The sequence below is a fragment of the Eleutherodactylus coqui genome, chromosome 4, assembly GCF_035609145.1.
Source record: "Eleutherodactylus coqui strain aEleCoq1 chromosome 4, aEleCoq1.hap1, whole genome shotgun sequence".
NCBI classification, from domain to species: Eukaryota; Metazoa; Chordata; class Amphibia; order Anura; family Eleutherodactylidae; genus Eleutherodactylus; species Eleutherodactylus coqui.
In genome coordinates this window covers 155,828,996-155,850,820 of record NC_089840.1, presented here as the reverse complement: position 1 = coordinate 155,850,820, position 21,825 = coordinate 155,828,996, and the positions used below count along the sequence as shown (strand labels likewise).

General features: G+C 44.1%; 1 protein-coding gene across 5 annotated transcripts in view; it reads left to right on the top strand.

The window, feature by feature from the left end:
* Positions 1-21,825, top strand: part of DCAF6 (DDB1 and CUL4 associated factor 6) — a 992,542-nt gene that overhangs the window by 867,517 nt on the left and 103,200 nt on the right. For all 5 annotated transcript variants that reach the window (XM_066600328.1, XM_066600324.1, XM_066600329.1 and 2 more), the window contains one exon: positions 7,235-7,391. In XM_066600328.1, coding sequence (XP_066456425.1) covers positions 7,235-7,391 — 157 coding nt within the window. The remainder of the gene's footprint in view (positions 1-7,234; positions 7,392-21,825) is intronic.

Genomic DNA, 21,825 nt, shown 5'->3' with positions numbered 1-21,825 from the left:
GGGGCATCATGGAGGACCAGGGTGAGTATTTTCACCTCCCTTCATGGATCCGATCTGATCCATGAGGGGAGATGAAACTTTAACTATTTTTCACTTTTCCGTGATCGCCGTTATCCATTGGATAATGGCGTTCACGGGCCAGGGGATGGTGACATCTCTTGCCTCCTGGCTACCTTCAGGAGATGGGAGCTAGGAGATTTCAAATTTGCCGGGGCTCCCAGGCTTCTGCGCATGACGTCATACGTCTGGTGCGCATGCTCAAAAAAGCGATGCCAGACCAGATCACTGTGGGACAGTACGGAGGACCGGGGTGAGTAATCTCAGTTGCCCTCATGGTTAGTCACCGAAAAAGAAATTTAAAAACACTAACTTTTATTAATTAATACTTAAAATATTTGGACAGAATCAACACATATATATCAAATCAGGTATGATTATGGTTATTGATTGGAAACCAAAACCCACACTCAAAAATCATAATCAGTGATTGTGCTGTCGCCAAGGGCATCTAATATCCACCCAGCCAGGATTAGGTATCGGTGTAATATGTCCCTCATAAGCCCTAGAATTGTTATTACAGCAGAATCTCTAGATTAGGAGGGTATTCCCTTTTTAATTAGTCTGAGAGCTGCTTTCCTTGCTTCACAGACTGATAATAAAATCCAAAAAGGTAGTAGGCAGTGATTCTATTTCACCTATAATGTGTCATTTGTAGTCTTTTACACTAGCCTCCAATTCTGGATTTCTCTCACATTCACAAATAAAGAGGTGAAGGGGAAAGGGTTAATTTCTGGGCTGTGCTGTCATAACAGACCAAAGGGAGCTGGGGGTGTGCTAAATGATTTTTAAAGCACACTTTCTTGTTTCCCAGTCTGCTTGGATTAACCTCCTATTCACAGCTATAAAAAAGGCTATAGGAAGGGTTTAATCTACGCTCCGTTCATCAGTACAGGCACCAGTGTGGTACCAATGGTTCCACAATAAATACCAGTATTATTTTGGCAGTGCACATACTCTGAAGTTCAAGTTTGCAAGTGCAGTATTGGAAGGGTTAATGTCCCCTATATTATAATCATCGGCGCCATAGTGAGACATTCCTTATCATATCTCCGTTTTATATATCCCCTTCCCCGTAGTTAGATCCCAGGAGGGGGATTAAAAGTTGAGCAGAACAGTTAGTTCACTAGATAAATCATCTAACTGACTATGACAGCACTGGCTGCCGAGATGATGAACTAACTTGCTGGGCACTGTTATAGCAGCCCAATCTGTGGTATCAGGCAGCCGGCTAATCACTGCACTAAACTCGCTTATTGGATATTATGCCTTAAAGAGATTGTTATAGTTAGTAAATACAGAAGTCTATGTGATCATTTAAAACGAATCATCTGGTTAAAGTTAGCATCTCTTCATTATTGCAAGAGGGGAATATAGTAAATCTCGGAAGATAATCCCTTCTAATTTCTATCTCTGACTTCATCTCCATCTCTTGATTTGACATAGTGTGGGATGTATCCGTGTTTATAAACTTCCATTGTTACAGTATACATTATATGGTATCCTCCCCATGTGACACCTTCAAATAAATGATGTGTAGGTCATCTGTTCATTCAGACCTTTCGGGGAACACGTTTGTTGTCTATATATCCACATGGACTCCATTTGTAACAGTTTCCTGTCAATATTTCCCCTTCTCCTGTTATTCCTTATCAGTTCAATACCCTGGAACCTCAGAAAACTTGGGTCATTATCATGGTACTCCATAACATGGTTTGCTGAACTGGTATGTTCGCTCCTTTAAACATTTCCCACGTGGGCCAATATTCTCCTTCTAAATTGTTGTTTGGTTTTGCCTACATATTCCATAGGACAAGGGCAAGTTACCAAGTAAACTACTCCTGAGGTTTTACAGTTGATGAAGTCACAAATCTCAGATTTTATTAGAGAAAAGGAGAAGAACCAGGCAGCATTCATTAAAAAGCTTGATAAAGACCCGAGCACAGGGTCGATACGTAGCTGCTTGCTTCCTCATGTTATTCTAATAAAGAAGAGGATTTTTAATGAATGCTGCCTGGTTCTTCTCCTTTTCTGCATTGATGACCAACGGTGGACTCGGGGAGTCGGGACCCTAACTGGGCTACTGCATAGTACCTTGCACCAGCGGTATGACTGAACTTTTGGAGTGCTGCTGTAACTCTTTTTCTTCTTGTGATTTTATTAGAGGTTAACCATGTTTCTTTCATAGGTTTGGGGCGAAGTGACTATGGACCAGATGATCCTTTAAATTCCCTCCCCTCCAATACGTAACTGACGGTCTATTTCCTAAGCATTCCGCTAGAACCTTGTCTTTGAGTAAGATCTTCAAGTATTTGTTCAATATCCTATTTACATTTCCTGACTGGTCATCATAGATTCCGATAATTCTCACCTGTTTTTGTGACTCAGGTTTAGGTTTTATATTCAAGAGATCTTGTCTATTCAAGCCCCTAGTTTTTTCTAGGGCATTCTCAAGAGTCTCATTCAGATATCCCCTTTCTGTGAACCTCCTTGCTGTGTCCTCAGCTTGACCTTCAAATTCCAAATCCAAATCCTCAGAGCAATTTCTCTTTGCTCTGATGTATTGCCCTTTTGGTATCCCTCTTTTAAGGGGGGTGGGATGATAGCTGCCCCAGTGCAAAAGGCTGTTCATAGCTGTTGGCTTATGGTGGATGGCTGTTTGCAGGTTCCGTTTCGGATTTCGATATATTCAGATCCAAAAAGGTAATACTCCGACTCTGGATCTCCAATGTTAGGTATAGACTTAACAAATTCCTTAAATTTCACCTCTGTATCAGAGCAAAGAATAAAAACATTGTCAATGAACCTAACCCAAAGTTCAATTCGGTTCGTCTATTTTTTATTTTGCTCTTGGAATACATATTTTTCCTCCCACCAGCCGAGGAAGAGACACGCATAAGTGGGGGCACAAGGTCCTCCCATAGCGGTCCTCCTGAGCTGGTGGAAGAATCACCCCTCAAATATGAAGAAATTATGCTCTAGGATGAATTTAAGCAGCTTAAGGACGAAGGTGTTATGGAGTTTCATATGGACACCTTTCTGGTCAAGGAAAAAACAGCTAGCCTTGATTCCGTCACTGTGCGAGATATGACTGTACAAGGCCTCAACATCTAAACTAGCTAGGAAGGTATTGTCTGAGAGTACGATTCCCTATAAGCATCTCAAAAGGTCAGTGGTATCCGTATGTAAGACGGTAGACCTTCCACGAAAGGCCTGAGCACGATATCAATATATTCACTTGCCCGCTGTGTCAGGGAATCTATACCTGACACTGGGCCTTCACTTCAAGAGGGCAAGGCCCTTATGAATCTTTGGGAGTGAGTAAAAAGTTGCTGTCTGGGAGATATTTGAGCAGATATACTCATATTCACTATTCCCTAGAATTTGTTTCATCCTTAGCTTTTTGTAACAGAGATCTCAAGTCTGAAATAAAGCCATCCGTGGAGTCCGAGGGTAAAATGCCATAATTTGTCTCTCAAAATTCTGAGACACATATTCCTATATTCCTGTCGTTCCATAATAACCAGGTTATCCCCTTTATCTGATGGCTTCAAAATAATATTGGTGTCCTTTTCTAGGGATAACAGCGCTTTCTTTTTCTTACCGGACAAATTCTGGGTTCGATACTTTTTTGTTTTAGCAAGTTTTTCAAGCTAGTCAGTGACCAACGCCTCGAAAATGTCGATATAAGAACATAATCCCAACGGAGGCATTCTCATGCTCTTAGCTTTTAGTTTCGTGAAGAGGCCTTGGCCTAGGGCCCTCTCCCCTTCTCAGGACAGCTCCTCAAGAAGGTCTAGAGTTTCCAAGTCCTCAGGGTCAATACCCAATTCCTCACATCTGATTTGTCCCTTGGTTGCAAAATATTTTCTCCATCTTATTTTTCAAAGAAAGAGGGCAAAATCTTTTATCCACTCAAAGGATTTATATTTATTAGTTGGTACAAATGACCGATCTTGAATAGACTTATTTCTGTTTCAGATAGAGTCCTAGTTGATAATCTCTAATTCATCTTTATTCTTTCTTTTCTCATTTCCCTCAGCATTTTCAACTTCGGGACTGTTGCCTCTCCCTGGCAACTCCGTTCCTATTGGACCTGGTTGGAGCCCCCTGGTCGCGTTCTCACCATATACTGAGATATGGGTTTCTCTAAAAAATGGCCCCCATTATGCTGTCCTCTATTTCCTCTTCATCTTATTCTATGTCTGCCCCCCCCCTGTTTCTTTCTCCTGCATACTGTTGCATTATTCTCGTTGCTTCACTCTCTGACAGCTCACACTCTCAGGAACTAATTTCTGACTCATTTTGCGACTGGACATTATAGATTCTATTTTCAGTAAAGTCCTTAAGATCCCTAGTGAACTGGAAATGTTTCCTCTCTTTTAGATAGTTAGTATGTTTTTCAATGGTTAATTGTAATGTTTTTTCTTTTTTCTCAAATTCCAGTTCATTAGAGAATCTTTTTGCACTCTCCATTGCCTCATTAAGTTTAGAGGTATTTTTTTCCAATAGAGTTTTTCCTCTCCCAAGAATAGCTGCATTGTCCTTAGGGAGCTATCAGTGGCCTCCTGCTCCCATTTCCTCATGAAAGCCTCCGTACGCAATTTAAGTGGGGGAGGTTTTGGATCCTTAGGCCTGTGGGTACTATCTTGTTTTCCAAATAATTCCCCAGTCCATGTACCTCCCACCAGGACAGAGGAAAATCAGAATTGCCAAGCGACAGCCTCGAAATCTTAATGATCGATTGATCAACTACAAAAAAGCGTCTGACTGCTGTGCTTGGCAACAAGCGTTTTGCCACCAAGTATTAAGTCTTGTTTGCCAGAGGGATCAAATACTTATTTCTTTGTGGAAAATGCAAATAAATATACATAAGTTAGACAATGTAATTTTCTGGATTTTTGGGGGGATATTCTATCTCTCACTGTTAATATTAACCTACCCTAAAAATTATAGACTGTTCATGTCTTTGACAGTGGGCAAACTTACAAAATCAGCAAGGGATCAAATACATATTTCCTTCACTGTATATACTTAATTTATTGAATCTTCTAGTTTCAACTGTACACTACATATAGTAACTGTTTCTAAGTTCCGCTAATTCAATCAAGATGAGAAATATATACATTTCTTCTAGCTAGAAACTTTAACAGTTTATGTGCCATGGCAGTTCTAACTGATGCAAAGATTTGTGGTGCAGCCAATGTGAGAGTGGCAAGGGAGTCCAGCAAGCCCCCCTAGCTAAGGGGCCTGCTTGCAAGTGAGACCACTGTGACTCCTATAGCTGTGCACTGTGTTTCATGGTATAAAATTCCATTCAGTGGATATTGTCGTTAGCTCCTTGCCACCCACTGCCATAAATGTTTGGATGACCTGTGGCTATATGACAGATTAAACCTGTCATGACACGATCCCTTTAATGGTATATACACAGATATCCTTCAGAGACAGGTTTTTTACTTTTCACTTTTTTTTTTTTTTTTTTTTTTTTTTTCTGATAGGGTCATAGACTAATACAATGTACTTGGCTTCTGTTCCTTATTCCAATTGAAGGTGAGCATACAACAGCCCATTTTTAAGTTATCCACTTTGCAGGTCTAGAGTTTGAGCCTGCTTTTGGTATGACTGTGGATCTTAACAGTTTCTAGAAAAAAAGTGAAGAATTTTTCATACATAATGAGACTGTCACATCGCCTCAACCTAATGCTGCCATAGATAAATTAATGTTTGATATATTTCAATCCTTAGAGAATCTTTTAATGAAACAGAATTATTTTTGAGAATATTTTTTGTCTCAGTACATCAAAGCCTGCATGTCTGATTTCTAATTCCTTTGGTTGGGTGGCAAACCAGGTCTCAACCGCTGCAGTTATGTCAGAAATGAAAACAAATTTGGTTTCCTTGAGGTGTTTCTGCAAATTAGAAAAGAGATATTAGTCTAAGATTGCCAGATCAGGTGAATAAGGAGGGGGAGGAATCCAGCACCTCAAAGCCCAGGTCACCAATGCGTGTGTACTCTGGGTCATGCACATTGTGTGGGACAAGGAATTATTGTGCAAGATAACACCTTGGCTCAATTTTCTGCACCTTTAAGACTTCAGTGCCTTCTTCAAATTATCAAAAAGTGTTGGGTAATAAACAGCCGTGGTAACAGACCCCTTTGAAAGGTTGTCCACAAGCAGTATCCCATCTTTATCCCAGAAGACTGACTCCATCACTTGTATAACAACTTTTGCACACTGTACTTTTTTGGACACATGGAACCATTGTGTTTTCATTCCTTTGACTGATGATTTGACTCAGAAGCATACATGAAAATCCACATCACATTCATCCCCACTGGTCGAGACAGAACAGGATCAGCATCCTGCAGAAAATGCTGCAGAATTTCCCGGAAGGCTTGCACTCAGACATGCTTCTGATCTGCTAACAAACATTTTGGGACCCAATTGCAAGGCACCTTCATGTCCATATCATTGTGAATTATAGACCCAACTCTTTCTCTGGAATTGTTCAGAGCCTCAGTTATAATCTTTGCCACTCTTGTAGAATATTGTTATGTATGGTGTCTATTTTTAGGACTTTTACCACTGTAGGTCTCCCGGAATGGTCTGCATCAGTGTTGAAGTGGCCATTTTTAAATGTTGTCAAACACATTTTTCACTGTGGAGTATGAAGTGCACTTCTGGCTTAATGTTTGCACCATGTCACCATGAATGCCTTTGGCTGACATCCCTTTCAGAAACAGGAATTTCATCATTGTTCCATTCTCCTTTGCAGTGAAATCTGCTGCAGACTCCACCGCTGTGTTTTTAAACCATCATTACATAAGAGTGGCAAATGAGAGCAAACTAACATGTCATTTTAGGGAAAAAATAAAACCTCCATAGGAGTTATGCTTGATCCCGAGAGAATGCAATTCCTGCTGGCTCCGCTAGTTTTTGCCACAGATTTCGCATAGAATCCACATAAAATGCTAGGTATATCTGCATCACATCACTACTTATGGTAATCCACTCCATAGTGTATATGGCATTGATATTTTTTCTAACGTGGATTTGGAATCTGCTTGCAGAAATAAAACGTGATTCCCTTTCCCCAAATCTCCTGCCAATCCATATTTTGCTGGTATTCCGTAATTACAATAGCAAAAATCTGTCACTTGTTTTAATTGCAGATCAAAGAGGCTGGATTTTGGGGTAAGAATTTTGTCATAAGTGGTTCTGACTGTGGTCACATCTTCATCTGGGATCGGCACACAGCGGAGCATCTAATGCTGTTAGAAGCAGACAATCATGTAGTAAACTGTCTTCAACCACATCCCTACGACCCAAGTAAGTAACAGCAATAACAATATAAGAACAAACATACTGCATTTAAGGACTTCCCAGTACATATGCAGAAGTGTACAGGTGTTTTGCAGAGAGGGAAGTAAGCCACTATCGGACCCCTCTGGTGGTGGCTTATCCTTCCCCATGAGTAAAACTATTGGGCATTAAAGTTCAGCATGTCCCTGACATCATCTGTCAAGTGAGAGTGAGGAGGCCCCCAACAGACATAACAGTCCTGCTGAGATTGACAGGTTCAGACGACTGTTTTCTGTATGTGGGATTATACTCGGCTGTGATTCAGAAGAATCAAAAATTGCAAACCTACATTTTTCTAGTACATCAGTTTGTTTGTTTGTTATGAAAGGTGCCAGTGTTGGTAAGTTAACCGCTTAGTGACCACCATATAGTGTTTTTACGTCCTGCCTAAGTGGGCTTTAATCCACAGGGCCAGAGTTAGCCGACAACCTGGAGCTGTCACGGGGGGCGGGGATATCCAATGGATAACAGTGATCACATAAAAGTAAACAAAAAGTTTAAAAAGAAAAAAAGTTAAAGTTTCAACTCATCTCACAGATCGGATCCATGAGGGGAGCTAAAACTGCTCACCTCCATCCTCCGAGATGTCTCGCGGCGTTCTAGCCCTTTATGGACCTGATGCTGCCTTCTGTGCATGTGTGCCAGATGTAAAACATCATGCGCACGCACAGAAGACCAGGTGGCCCGCGACTTCTGAAGTCCCCTGACCACCTTTAGTAACCGGGAAGCTGGAGATGACATGGTGACCGGTCCCCAGGCCCGTGATAGCCGTTACACAATGGATAATGGTGATCGCGGAAAAGTGAAAAAAGAGAAATAAAGTTAACGTTTCGGCTCCCCTCACAGATCAGATCCACGAGGGTAGCTGAAAATACTCACTTCCGTCCTCTGTGATGTCCCGCGGCGATATGGTCCAAAAAGGAACTGCCGTGGGCTTCTACGTATGTCGATTTGGTACGCATGCGCATAAGGCCAGAGAGTCTGGCAAATTTATAATCTCCCTCCATCCGGCTGTCAAAGATAGCCAAGTGCAGGGAGATGTGACCGGGGGCTGGTGTATGCAGTTTTCGGTCACATGATCATGTAAAGTTAAAAAGTTAAAGTTTAGAGATGAGCGAGCACCAAAATGCTCGGGTGCTCGTTACTCGGAACGAAATTCCCGCGATGCTCGAGGGTTCGTTTCGAGTAACGAACCCCATTGAAGTCAATGGGCGACCGGAGCATTTTTGTATTTCGCCGATGCTCGCTAAGGTTTTCATGTGTGAAAATCTGGGCAATTCAAGAAAGTGATGGGAACGACACAGTGATGGATAGGGCAGGCGAGGGGCTACATGGTGGGCTGCATCTCAAGTTCCCAGGTCCCACTATTAAGCCACAATAGCGGCAAGAGTGCCCCCCCCCCCCCCGCACTGTCAGCGTAAAGATCGTTCTCCTCTGCCATAGCTGTAACAGCTGTGGCAGAGAAGAATGATGTTTGCCCATTGAATTCAATGGAGCGGCAATACAGCCGCTCCATTGAAAGCAATGGGCTGCCGGCGTGCGCGGGGTGAATTGTCGGGAAGGGGTTAAATATATAACCCCTTCCCTGCAATTCATCCAGAAATGTGTAAAAATAAAAATATATACCGGCGTATAAGGCGACGGGGCGTATAAGACGACCCCCCAACTGTCACCTTATACGCCGGTAATATAGCGGAGCAAAGAATAAAAAGCATTACTTACTTCTTCAGACGATCTGCGGCGCTGCTGCAGGATGTCGCTCCCTCCTGGTCCACGGCAGACTATTGCTTTCTCTACGAAAGGCTTGAAATCCCCGCCTCCAGAACCACAGCCAATCACAGCCATTCAATGACATCATTGTCATTGGCTGTGATTGGCTGAAGGCACATGTCTTTCTGGAGGCAGGGATTTCAAGCCTTTCGTAGAGAAAGCAATAGTCTTCCGTGGACCAGGAGGGAACGACATCCTGCAGCAGCGCTGCAGATCATCTGAAGAAGTAAGTAATGCTTTTTATTCTTTGCTCCGCTATATTACCGGCGTATAAGGTGACAGTTGGGGGGTCGTCTTATACGCCCCGTCGCCTTATACGCCGGTATATATTTTTATTTTTACACATTTCTGGATGAATTGCAGGGAAGGGGTTATATATTTAACCCCTTCCCGACAATTCACCCCGCGCACGCCGGCAGCCCATTGCTTTCAATGGAGCGGCTGTATTGCCGCTCCATTGAATTTAATGGGCAAACATCGTTCTTCTCTGCCACAGCTGTTACAGCTGTGGCAGAAAGAAGGATTTGTCTTCTATATGTTCTCAGTGGGGTCGGCGCTGCTGCCGCTGGCCCCATTGAGCGCATATACAGAAGATTTATGGCCTTTAGAAGGACCGTTGGGGTTCTTGAAGCCTATAATAACTCCTAACACTCTCCCTATAGCAGCTCCAACACGATAGCACTTTCCCTGAACTAATGTCAGAATGCATCCGTAGCGAGCCGCGGGAGGGGCAGGTTTCAATACTCGGGTGACACCTAATCTCGCCAGCCACTCACAGCAGGGGGGTGGTATAGGGCTTGAACGTTGCAGGGGGAAGTTGTAATGCCTTCCCTGTCTTTCTATTGGCCAGAAAAGCGCGCTAACGTCTCAGAGATACAAGTGAAAGTAACCCGAACACCGCGTGGTACTCGTTAAGAGTAACGAGCATCCCGAACACCCTAATATTCGCCCGAGCATCAAGCTCGGACGAGTACGTTCGCTCATCTCTATTAAAGTTCCATCTCCCCCTACGGATCATATTCATGAGAGAAGATTAAATTACATACCTAAGCTCCCTAGAATTGTCTCCTGATGGGATCTTTATCCACGGACTGTCAGCAAAATGGCGGATGCATGCGTAAGGGTTGAGGATTGCCAGGAAATTTTAAATCTCACTGCTCCTGGTTACCAAAGGTAGCCAAGAGCCTGGAGATGGCATGGGGAAGGGGGGACACAGTACGCAGTCACCGGTCACGTGATTGTCGTTATCCAATGAATAATGGTGATCACATAAAATTTAAAAAACGTTGGAGTTTAATCTCCCCTCACCGATTCGATCGGTGACCAGAGATGAAACTTCTTACCGGAGGCCTCTGAATCTGAACCCTGATGTGATCCTCCTCCACGGACTTTCCCCGGCTTCTCCGCATGCACCCGCCGACAAAATGATGGATATATGCACAGCTGCAGGGAAGGGCCTGAGAATCTCCTTGTTCCCAACAGTAGCCGAGAGCCTGAAGCAGTGACAGGTGGCCTCGTTGAGCAGTTCCCAGTAGTTGATAAAAAGGTAGCAATCTGCCTTAGGCCAGTCTCGCACGAGTTTTGATCCGCAGTAATATGCAGATTGATCAAATACATTGGATTACACAATTCTGCTCACATTAGCGGGTCGGAATTATGTAATCCACTCGCAGAAAACAGAACGCAGCATGTTCAATCTTACCGCGGATATCCGCAACATAGAGGCCATTGTGCTCTATGGTCGCAGATATACCTGCAGCCCATATGCAATTAAATTGTGTACGGCCTGTGGGTACCGGCATCATCGCTCAGTGACGACGTGGGGAATATAATAGAAAAGGTGTACTGTGCATGACCGCCAGTGTGAGTACGCAGTTATGCACAGTACATTACGCAGCCGTACGCAGCTCCACGGCTCATCTCACAACTGGGGCCCTCTGCGGGCCTTTGCAAGTGGATTCCACATACGGCCATCTGAGACTGGCATTATTCAGATCGCTACCTCCAATATGTAATTACAAGATGTCCCCGGAAGCGCCTGCCTTCCTGCAGTTCCAGGAGCAGCTTGTTAAGCGCCATCTATTTGAGACCGCCGCACCTCAGCAAGTTTGCAAAGCGTCACAGAGCGCCACTTTTTACTCCACATCCCTGCTGCTGAGGGAAATAAGCATGGAAAGAGAAAGGATACCCAGTTTTATTGCCCCATGTTCCCATCCAAACCGACGTATCCATTATGAGGTGCAAATCCTCATTTTCATGTGCACTATAGAGAAAAAAACTGTCTGTAAAATGACATATTTGCATAAATATGAAATTTTATTTTTTCTCCTGCAAATTGCATTAACTCCTGAAAAGAAATTGTGGTGTCAAAACGCTCACGACACCCCTCAATGAATACATTGAGGGGTATACTTTGTAAATTGGAGTCATTTGTGAGTGTAACTATCATTCTGATACCTATGAGCCTTTGCAATCTTGGCTTGGTGTAGCAAATCAAAATGCTCCTCAAAATATTAATAAGTAATGTTAAATTTGTACATGATTAAAGTAAACTGATGGGAATATGTATTGTATCAGAAATTTGTACAGTATGCTTGCACATATTTGAAATAGTGCAGTTGAAAATGTGAAAAAAAGTAAAATTTTTCAAGATTTTTCCAATTTTGGCACTTTTAAGAAATATACCCGAAATTCTGCCAGTCTATTTTTACCAAATAATGTCAGATTCACTTGGATATGCAAAACTTGTATGGAGTTATTCTATGTTAAAATGACATATTTCAGATTTCCAAAATTTTGGGCCTGATCATTAAGGCGCTAATAGGCTTGGTGGTTAATATTTTAAATTGTGTACCAAAGGCTGACAGCACAATCCTCTGTAATGACGGTGGTCGACCCACATCCACTCCTCTGTTTCAATCCATCACTCGACATGTTTTATGTTGTCTTCCCAAATTTCGATTTTACAACCTGAATTTATATCTGGATTCATTGACCTGGAGATCAGCTGTACACCTCAGTTCTAGCTATGGAAATACCAAAAGGGGTAGGAAGTGGTCACTCATTTGCCCTGCAGCTTTACTTATACAGTTTTTATGTGGAATTCACATGAAAGAGAAACAAAATATAAGGTGTTTGTTTTTTTTCATTGTTTTAATTTTTCTTACATGTATGGCAAATCTATAACTGCTATATCAGCTTTCCTCAGAAGACATTAGGTTGTCCCATAAACTGTGGAATGCCTGACTTGATCTCCTGAGAGAGGCAGAGTCTTGCTTTCAGGAAGCGGAAAGACTGCGTTTGGATCTCCAATGAGCCTACATTTATGACATGTTTTATTAGGATTCCATTAACCCCTTCAGTGGCACAAGTCCACTGCCCATAGTGATATAGCCCAGAAGATTTTCAGGCTATTTTTCACTATGGGACCTGCAGAGCACAATGCCATGAGCGCCTCAGCCAATCAGAAGCAGCTTATTCAGCAGGCGGGATTTTAAATCCCCACCTGCTGAAAGAACTGCATTACAGTGGGGGCGGGGACAGCGCAGAGAGGACGCGGCTGAGCCCCGGCAGCTGAAGGAAGGTGATGATTATGATTTTTTTTTTTCAACACCACTTTTCCTTGTTTTTCAGGGAAAGGTTTTTATTTAAAGCCCTTCCCTGAAAAGCAATTCCATGATGCCGGCAGCTGGATCCCCTACCGGAGCTGTCATGTGTGACAGCTGTGGTAGGGAATTCTTTATTCCCCGCAAGGATGAAGAATTCTTTTGCTGCATCTGTCACAGATGTGGCAGGTGCAGCATTGAATTATATTTCCTCGCAGGGATAAAGGAAGCATCTGCCGCATGCGGCAGATGTGTTATTCATTCCCGTGGGGGACACGGCAGCGGCGGACAGGTGAAGTTTTGGGTGGGGGGGTTTACACTAAAAGTTTTGTTTTTCAGGGAAGAGCTTATATGTAAAAGCCCTTTCCTGAAAAACAATTCAGGGGTGCCAGCAGGCCATTACCTTAAATGGAGCCGCCGGCTGCAGCCGTGGCTCCATTGGAGGCAATGTACGGACCTTCATACACGCATGTTTTTGCATGTGCAGGGGTGTGCACCTATAAAACGCACAAAAACATGCTCGTGTGAAGCTACCCTTACTTTGTATAAAATTAAAAACAAAATTACATATGTGGTATCCCTGCATTCGTAATGAACTACAGAAGTAAGTTAATACATTATTTAACCCTTTCCAATCCACTGTCTGACGTCTGAAGACATTCTGATTGAAGGCTGTACAGCTCTGATGTTGGAAGACATCCGCCAGGGTATTCTTACTGTATATTACTGGCCACTCTGTTGTCGGGGGCCTCTTCTGCATGTCCCATTTCACAGTACTGGCTCTAGCCAGCAGACGGCACCATTGTATAATGGCAGAAAGGGAAAGTCCCCTAGGAATCGCTGGATCCAAAATTGGATTGCAAAGGGTTCATGACGCAGCCCCCTTTTTTTTGCCTTTTCGTTTTTTCCTCCCCCCTTTTAAAAAAATCATAACTCCTTTATTTATTCATCGACATCGCTACATGAGGGCTTGTTTTTTTTGCGAAATGAGTTGTATTTTTGAATGGTGCTATTTAAAGTACCATATAATGTACTGAAAAACTTTTACAAAATTCTAAGTGGAGTCAAATAGAAAAAAAATGACATTCCACCATCTTTCAGTGCGTTTTGTTTCTACACCACACAAACTGCAGCAGAAATGACATGAAAACTTTATTCTATGGGTCAGTACGATTACTACGATACCAAACTTGTATAGTTTTTTTTTTTTGCTGTAGTACTTGTATTTTTTTTCAAAGACATTTAATGTTTTAAAATTATTTTCTGATGCATCTACTGCGCGCAATAACTTTTTTATTTTTCCATCGACATAGTTGAGCAAGGGCTAATTTTTTGCAGGATGCCCTTTAGTTTACGTTAGTACCAATCCGGAATACATATGACTTTTTGATCACTTTTTATTACATTTTTTCTGTGAGACAGGGGGACTGAAAAGTGCATTTCTGGCGTTCTTTTAAAAAAATGCTCTACTTTGATAGATCGGACTTTTACGGACGCGGGGATAGCAAATATGTATCTTTCTTTTATGATTTAGATTTTTTTCATTATAGATATGGCAAAAGTAGGGTGATTTAAACTTTTATTAATTTTGTTTTTTACAATAAATAAAACTTTATTGATCTTATTTTTACTTTTTCTTGTAAGCCCCCTGGGGGACCACAACTAGTGATGCTGTTATGGCTCCTGCAGTAGGACGTAATGCTGTACGATAGCAGTTGTTGCCCGCTGGTGTCAGCTGTAATAAACAGTTGATGCCCGCGCTGTATGAAGAGAGGTTGCGCTGCGATCTCTCTTCATACATACCCCGATGCTGCAGGACGTAAATGTACGTCCTGGAGGAGGAAAAGGTTAATCTGCAGGGTGCACAGGATGGGAAAAAAAATTTAAAACGTGGCTAAAAGAAGTATAATTTAGCTTATACTTTAATTTCATTTAATTTCAATTAATTTTCCAGTAGCATTCCAAGAGCCATAACTTTTTCATTTTTCCATTGACACAGCCATAGGAGGGCTTGGTTTTTTCAGGACAAGTTGTATTTTTCGATTGCCAGAGCTCTAGAAGGCCTTGTTTTTTGCGGGATGAACTCTAGTCTTCATGTATCGAATTCTTTGGAACATGTAAAATTTTGATCACTTTTTATTCCATTTTTTTCTAAAGGCAAGATTAACAAAATCTGTAATTCTGGCAGTTTTTTTTATTTTTCACTGCATTCTTTAAGCAGTATAAATAATATATTTACTGGGTATATCCCTTAAAATATAACTTTTATTGACAAATATATATAAAATGTTTGGGCCTCACAAAAAACAAACAAAACAAAACAGAAACAGAGCAGGAGATAGAACCCTGGAAAAGAACTGAGAAAAAATCTACGAAGCTGATCCCTCCAAGGTAGTACGGGAGTGTACTGATGGATAAGACACTACCGACTCACTATATCAACCGCTCCAAAATCAATTCAAATCTAATTAGAGGACCATATCGAGGTCTACCCTTATAGAAAAGATGGAAGCGGAAAAAAATTCCACCAAGTGGGTGGTTTACAGTCAGCTTCTAGTGGTGGCGAGCCCCTGGGTTCGCCCTATGTCCCATAAGCTAGACCAGGAGCAAAAATGAGCAAGTGACCCAGTAGAAGCCCCAGAGCTCTGAAAATGACGTCCCGGTAAGAGACAAGTGCGGTTCTATCCCGAGGAATGCCCTGTTTAAGTAATAGTAGCGGGCAAGAAATAATCCCAGAACGAGAAACCAGCAGAAGTCTATGATTGGCTTCTATCCACAGAACTAGATGAAAATTAGTTCTGAATACAAGGACACCAATCAATGCTTCCGCTGAGTACCTCCGAGAGATAAATACAGGTGGCTGATAGACTATAAGCCACAGGTTATCAATCCAGAAATACAATAGTTTCTAATGAAACAGCAGGAGAACCCCATTCAAAGATAAGATGGGTTCTCATGCAACGTGTGGTTTCAAAGACCAATAAAAGACAAGTTCAGAACACCAGTGGACAATCAGACTGGGTTCTCCTAGCAAAAAAAAAAAAAAAAAAAAAAAATTATATTTTGAAAAATTGTTTCAAGATTGGTTCAGACTGGTTCAACGCGTTTCTGTCTCGTACAGACTCATCAGGAACCTTAATGCTTGATAATGTCATAAGATACGGAAAAAGAATAGTTGTCCTTGATAGTGAAAATATCTATCTCATATATAATTGGATTAACCTAAGCAGATGCCCTATGCTGTGAGCTATGCTGTTATATGGTAAAATAGGTGGTACCTATCCGTATGGGCAAATAAAAAGATGATAAATTACCCATAACAGAACAAATGTACCAAAATACCACTTCCCCCAATAATAGAAAAACTCCCAGAAAAATAAGGAGTATGCTCATAAAAATAAAAACTAACCAGGCTGATTGAAACACCTATGGAGAAATGAGCGTTACAAATGTTGCACTGATTCCTCACTAGAAGGTGCTAGGATAAAGTAATATCCTGGGAACAATATCCCAAACAGAACAGAGTCTCCACAATACATGGAGAGTGCTCCAAAACAAAAGGTTAAAAAAAAACAAAAAACCCAATCCAGTTAGAGATAGAGCAAAGTGGGAAGAAGAGAGAAAGAACAGCAACTCCTGTCTTGATGGTAGACAGGAGGGAAATGATGACTCACAGGAGTAGTGTGTCTTAAATGAGGCAAAGAGGCTAACACCCCACTTAGGGGTATGTCCCTGTTAACCAATGAGAAAACATGTTTGAAAAAATCCAACCACTGTCATCATAGTGGGGAGGGGGGAGGGAGGGATCTGTAACACCTCCCACCAGCCGTCCGTTCATTCATGTTCCCCAGAGAGAGGGAAGTATGGAAAATGGCTTTTAAAACTTTTAAAACGTCTGGCCGGCATACAAATGAATAGTAGTGCCTATCTGCGGGTGGGATCGCTAAAAAGATTGGTGATGGTAATACTCCTCGCAAGGCACATCGGCGTCCCTGTGTTGCCAGGGTGACGTGACGCCGACTGGAGAAGTGGCCGGATAGTGCCGTGATGACGTCACAGAATTAGGTGGAGCCGAGGGCGGCAGTGTCGGGTAGCGCTGCCACGCCCACCCAACATGTGACAGAGCGTCAACGTAATGACGTAGGGGGGAGGAGTTATCCCGCAGAGAGGAATTCATCCTACCAGCTGATTGACTGTCAAGTATCCGTAGCCATGGAGACCCGGACGTTATATTTATTGGTTACTAGGTGCCAATAGACTATATGATGAAAGTCAAATAGGCAGCAGTTCATGCCGGTCGAAGTAATAGATGATTAAGATATTAGATAAGTGATTACTTATGATGGGTAGAAATACATGGAGGGAAAAACAATAATACAATCCTTATAGACGTTTTTGTAGACCACCAAATATAACAGAAACTACTGAAAATCTATTATTGAAACAAATAGATGAAGCAGCAAACCACAATGAGGTAATTATTATGGGGGACTTTAACTTTTCGGATGAAAACTGGGAAGCCGAAACCTGGGTAAAGATAACAACTTTCTGTCAATTACTAAATATAATTACCTCGCCGAACTTGTATGGGACCCGTCTAGGGGGGCAGCCATTTTGCGCCTAATATTAACCAATATACCTGACAGAATAACACGGGTGCAGATTAGGGGACACTTGGAAATAGTCACCCATTATATTATAATATAATACATTTCAACTTGTCCTTCAAGAGGAAGTTTTATAGGGGGGCTTCGAAAATACTGAAGTTTAGGAAGGCCAAGTTCGATCAGCTTAGTGATGCCCTTAATCTAATTGACTGGGACAATGTTCTCAAAAATAATGGGAAGCACTTAATGGGAAGCACTTAAAACACCCTAAATACTTACTATGAGCAGTTCATACTTTACAGGAATAAAAGACTTCGTAATAGAAGAAAAACAATATGGCCTAATAAAGATGTAAAGGGGGCAATAAACAGCAAAAATAAAGCTACCAAAACAAGAATCACTAAAAACGTATAAGGAAAAAAAAATTGTAAAAGTCAGATGCAAGCAGCAAAGATGGAGACAGAGCGACTTATTGCCAAAAAAGTAAAACTAACCCTAAACTGTTCTTTAACTATATAAATATTAAAAAGATTAATGCTGAGAATGTTTAATAAATAGAGATGAGCGAGCACCAAAATGCTCGGGTGCTCGTTACTCGGAACAAACTTTTCGCAATGCTCGAGGGTTCGTTTCGAATAACGAACCCCATTGAAGTCAATGGGCGACCCGAGCATTTTTGTATTTCGCCGATGCTCGCTAAGGTTTCCTTGTGTGAAAATCTGGGCAATTCAAGAAAGTGATGGGAACGACACAGCAATGGACAGGGCAGGCGAGGGGCTACATGTTGGGCTGCATCTCAAGTTCCCAGGTCCCACTATTAAGCCACAATAGCGGCAAGAGTGCCCCCCCCTCCCAAAAACTTTTACTTCTGAAAAGCCCTCATTAGCAATGCATACCTTAGCTAAGCACCACACTACCTCCAACAAAGCACAATCACTGCCTGCATGACACTCCACTGCCACTTCTCCTGGCTTACATGCTGCCCAACCGCCCCCCCTCCCCCCCACAGCGCACACCAAACTGTCCCTGCGCAGCCTTCAGCTGCCCTCATGCCACGCCACACTCATGTCTATTTAGAAGTGCGTCTGCCATGAGGAGGAACCGCAGGCACACACTGCAGAGGGTTGGCACGGCTAGGCAGCGACCCTCTTTAAAAGGGGCGGGGCGATAGCCCACAATGCTGTACAGAAGCAATGAGAAATAGAATCCTGTGCCACCGCCATCAGGAGCTGAACACGTGGGCATAGCAATGGGGAACTTATGTGCCACACACTATTCATTCTGTCAAGGTGTCTGCATGCCCCAGTCAGACCGCGGTTTTTAATTCATAGACACAGGCAGGTACAACTCCCTATTGTGAAGTCCCTGTGGACCGACAGCATGGGTGGCTCCCTGGAACCCACCGGCGGAACATAAAAATATCCCATTGCATTGCCCAACACAGCTGAGGTAGTAATGTTGTGCTTAATGCAGGTGGGCTTCGGCCCACACTGCATGCCCCAGTCAGACTGGGGTTCTTTACAAGTGGACAGATGTAGGTTAAACTCCGTGTGCACCTACAGCATGGGTGGCTCCCTGGAACCCACCGGCGGTACATAAAAATATCCCATTGCATTGCCCAACACAGCGGATGTAACATCAGCTGTAATGCAGGTGGGCTAAAAATTCATTTGATTACACTGTAGGCGAGGGCCCACAAAAATTGCTGTATCAACAGTACTAATGTACATCCCAAAAATTGGCCATGGCCAACCAAGAGAGCAGGTGAAACCCATTAATCGCTTTGGTTAATGTGGCTTAAGTGGTAACTAGGCCTGGAGGCAGCCCAGTTTAACGAAAAATTGGTTCAAGTTAAAGTTTCAACGCTTTTAAGAGCATTGAAACATATAAAAATTGTTTAGAAAAATTATATGAGTGAGCCTTGTGGCCCTAAGAAAAATTGCCCGTTCAGCGTGATTACGTGAGGTTTCAGGAGGAGGAGCAGGAGGAGGAATATTAGACACAGATTGATGAAGCAGAAATGTCCCCGTTTTGGATGGTGAGAGAGAACGTAGCTTCCATCCGCGGGTGCAGCCTACGTATTGCTTACGTATCGCTGCTGTCCGCTGGTGGAGAAGAGAAGTCTGGGGAAATCCAGGCTTTGTTCATCTTGATGAGTGTAAGCCTGTCGGCACTGTCGGTTGACAGGTGGGTACGCTTATCCGTGATGATTACCCCAGCAACACTAAACACACTCTCTGACAAGACGCTAGCCGCAGGACAAGCAAGCACCTCCAGGGCATACAGCGCGAGTTCAGGCCACGTGTCCAGCTTCGACACCCAGTAGTTGTAGGGGGCAGAGGCGTCACCGAGGACGGTCGTGCGATCGGCTACGTACTCCCTCACCATCCTTTTACAGTGCTCCCGCCGACTCAGCCTTGACTGGGGAGCGGTGACACAGTCTTGCTGGGGAGCCATAATGCTGGCAAAGGCCTTGGAGAATGTTCCCCTGCCTGCGCTGTACATGCTGCCTGATCTCTGCGCCTCCCCTGCTACCTGGCCCTCGGAACTGCGCCTTCTGCCACTAGCGCTGTCGGATGGGAAGTTTACCATCAGTTTGTCCACCAGCGCCCTGTGGTATAGCATCATTCTCGAACCCCTTTCCTCTTCGGGAATGAGAGTGCAAAGGCTCTCCTTATACCGTGGATCGAGCAGTGTACACCCAGTAATCCGTAGTGGCCAGAATGCGTGTAACGCGAGGGTCACGAGAAAGGCATCCTAACATGAAGTCCGCCATGTGTGCCAGAGTACCTGTACGCAACACATGGCTGTCCTCACTAGGAAGATCACTTTCAGGATCCTCCTCCTCCTCCTCTTCCTCCTCCTCAGGCCATACACACTGAAAGGATGACAGCCCAGCAGCATCTGTACCCTCAGCAGTGGGCCAAGCTGTCTCTTCCCCCTCCTCCTCATGCTCCTCCTCCTCCTCCTCAACGCGCTGAGATATAGACAGGCGGGTGCTCTGACTATCCAGCGACATACTGTCTTCCCCCGGCTCTGTTTCTGAGCGCAAAGCGTCTGCCTTTATGCTTTGCAGGGAACTTCTCAAGATGCATAGCAGAGGAATGGTGACGCTAATGATTGCAGCATCGCCGCTCACCACCTGGGTAGACTCCTCAAATGTTCCAAGGACCTGACAGATGGCTGCCAACCAGGGCCACTCTTCTGTAAATAATTGAGGAGGCTGACTCCCACTGCGCCGCGCAAGTTGGAGTTGGTATTCCACTATAGATCTACGCTGCTCATAGAGTCTGGCCAACATGTGGAGCGTAGAGTTCCACTGTGTGGGCACGTCGCACAGCAGTCGGTGCACTGGCAGATTAAACCTATGTTGCAGTGTCCGCAGGGTGGCAGCGTGCGTGTGGGATTTGCGGAAATGTGCGCAGAGCTGGCACACCTTTTTCGAGCAGGTATGACAAGTGGGGGTAGCTTTTCAGAAAGCGCTGAACCACCAAATTAAAGACATGGGCCAGGCATGGCACGTGCGTGAGGCTGCCGAGCTGCAGAGCCGCCACCAGCTTACGGCCGTTGTCACACACGACCATGCCCGGTTGGAGGCTCAGCGGCGCAAGCCAGCGGTCGGTCTGCTCTGTCAGACCCTGCAGCAGTTCGTGGGCCGTGTGCCTCTTCTCTCCTAAGCTGAGTAGTTTCAGCACGGCCTGCTGACGCTTGCCCACCGCTGTGCTGCCACGCCGCGTGACACCGACTGCTGGCGACGTACTGCTGACACATCTTGATTGCGAGACAGAGGTTGCGTTGGAGGAGGAGGAGGAGGAAGGTGCTTTAGTGGAGGAAGCATACACCGCCGCAGATACCACCACCGAGCTGTGGCCCGCAATTCTGGGGGTGGGTAGGACGTGAGCGGTCCCAGGCTCTGACTCTGTCCCAGCCTCCACTAAATTCACCCAATGTGCCGTCAGGGAGATATAGTGGCACTGCCCGCCTGTGCTTGTCCACGTGTCTGTTGTTAAGTGGACCTTGGCAGTAACCGCGTTGGTGAGGGCGCGTACAATGTTGCGGGAGACGTGGTCGTGCAGGGCTGGGACGGCACATCGGGAAAAGTAGTGGCGACTGGGAACCGAGTAGCGCAGGGCCGCCGCCGCCATCATGTTTTTGAAAGCCTCCGTTTCCACAAGCCTATACGGCAGCATCTCCAGGCTGATCAATTTGGCTATGTGCACGTTTAACGCTTGAGCGTGCGGGTGCATGGCGGCGTACTTGCGCTCAAACAGTTGCGCTAGCGATGGCTGGACGCTGCGCTGAGAGACATTGCTGGATGGGGCCGAGGACAGCGGAGGTGAGCGTGTGGGTGCAGGCCGGGAGACGGTCGTGCCTGTGTCCTGAGAGGGGGGTTGGATCTCAGTGGCAGGTTGGGGCACA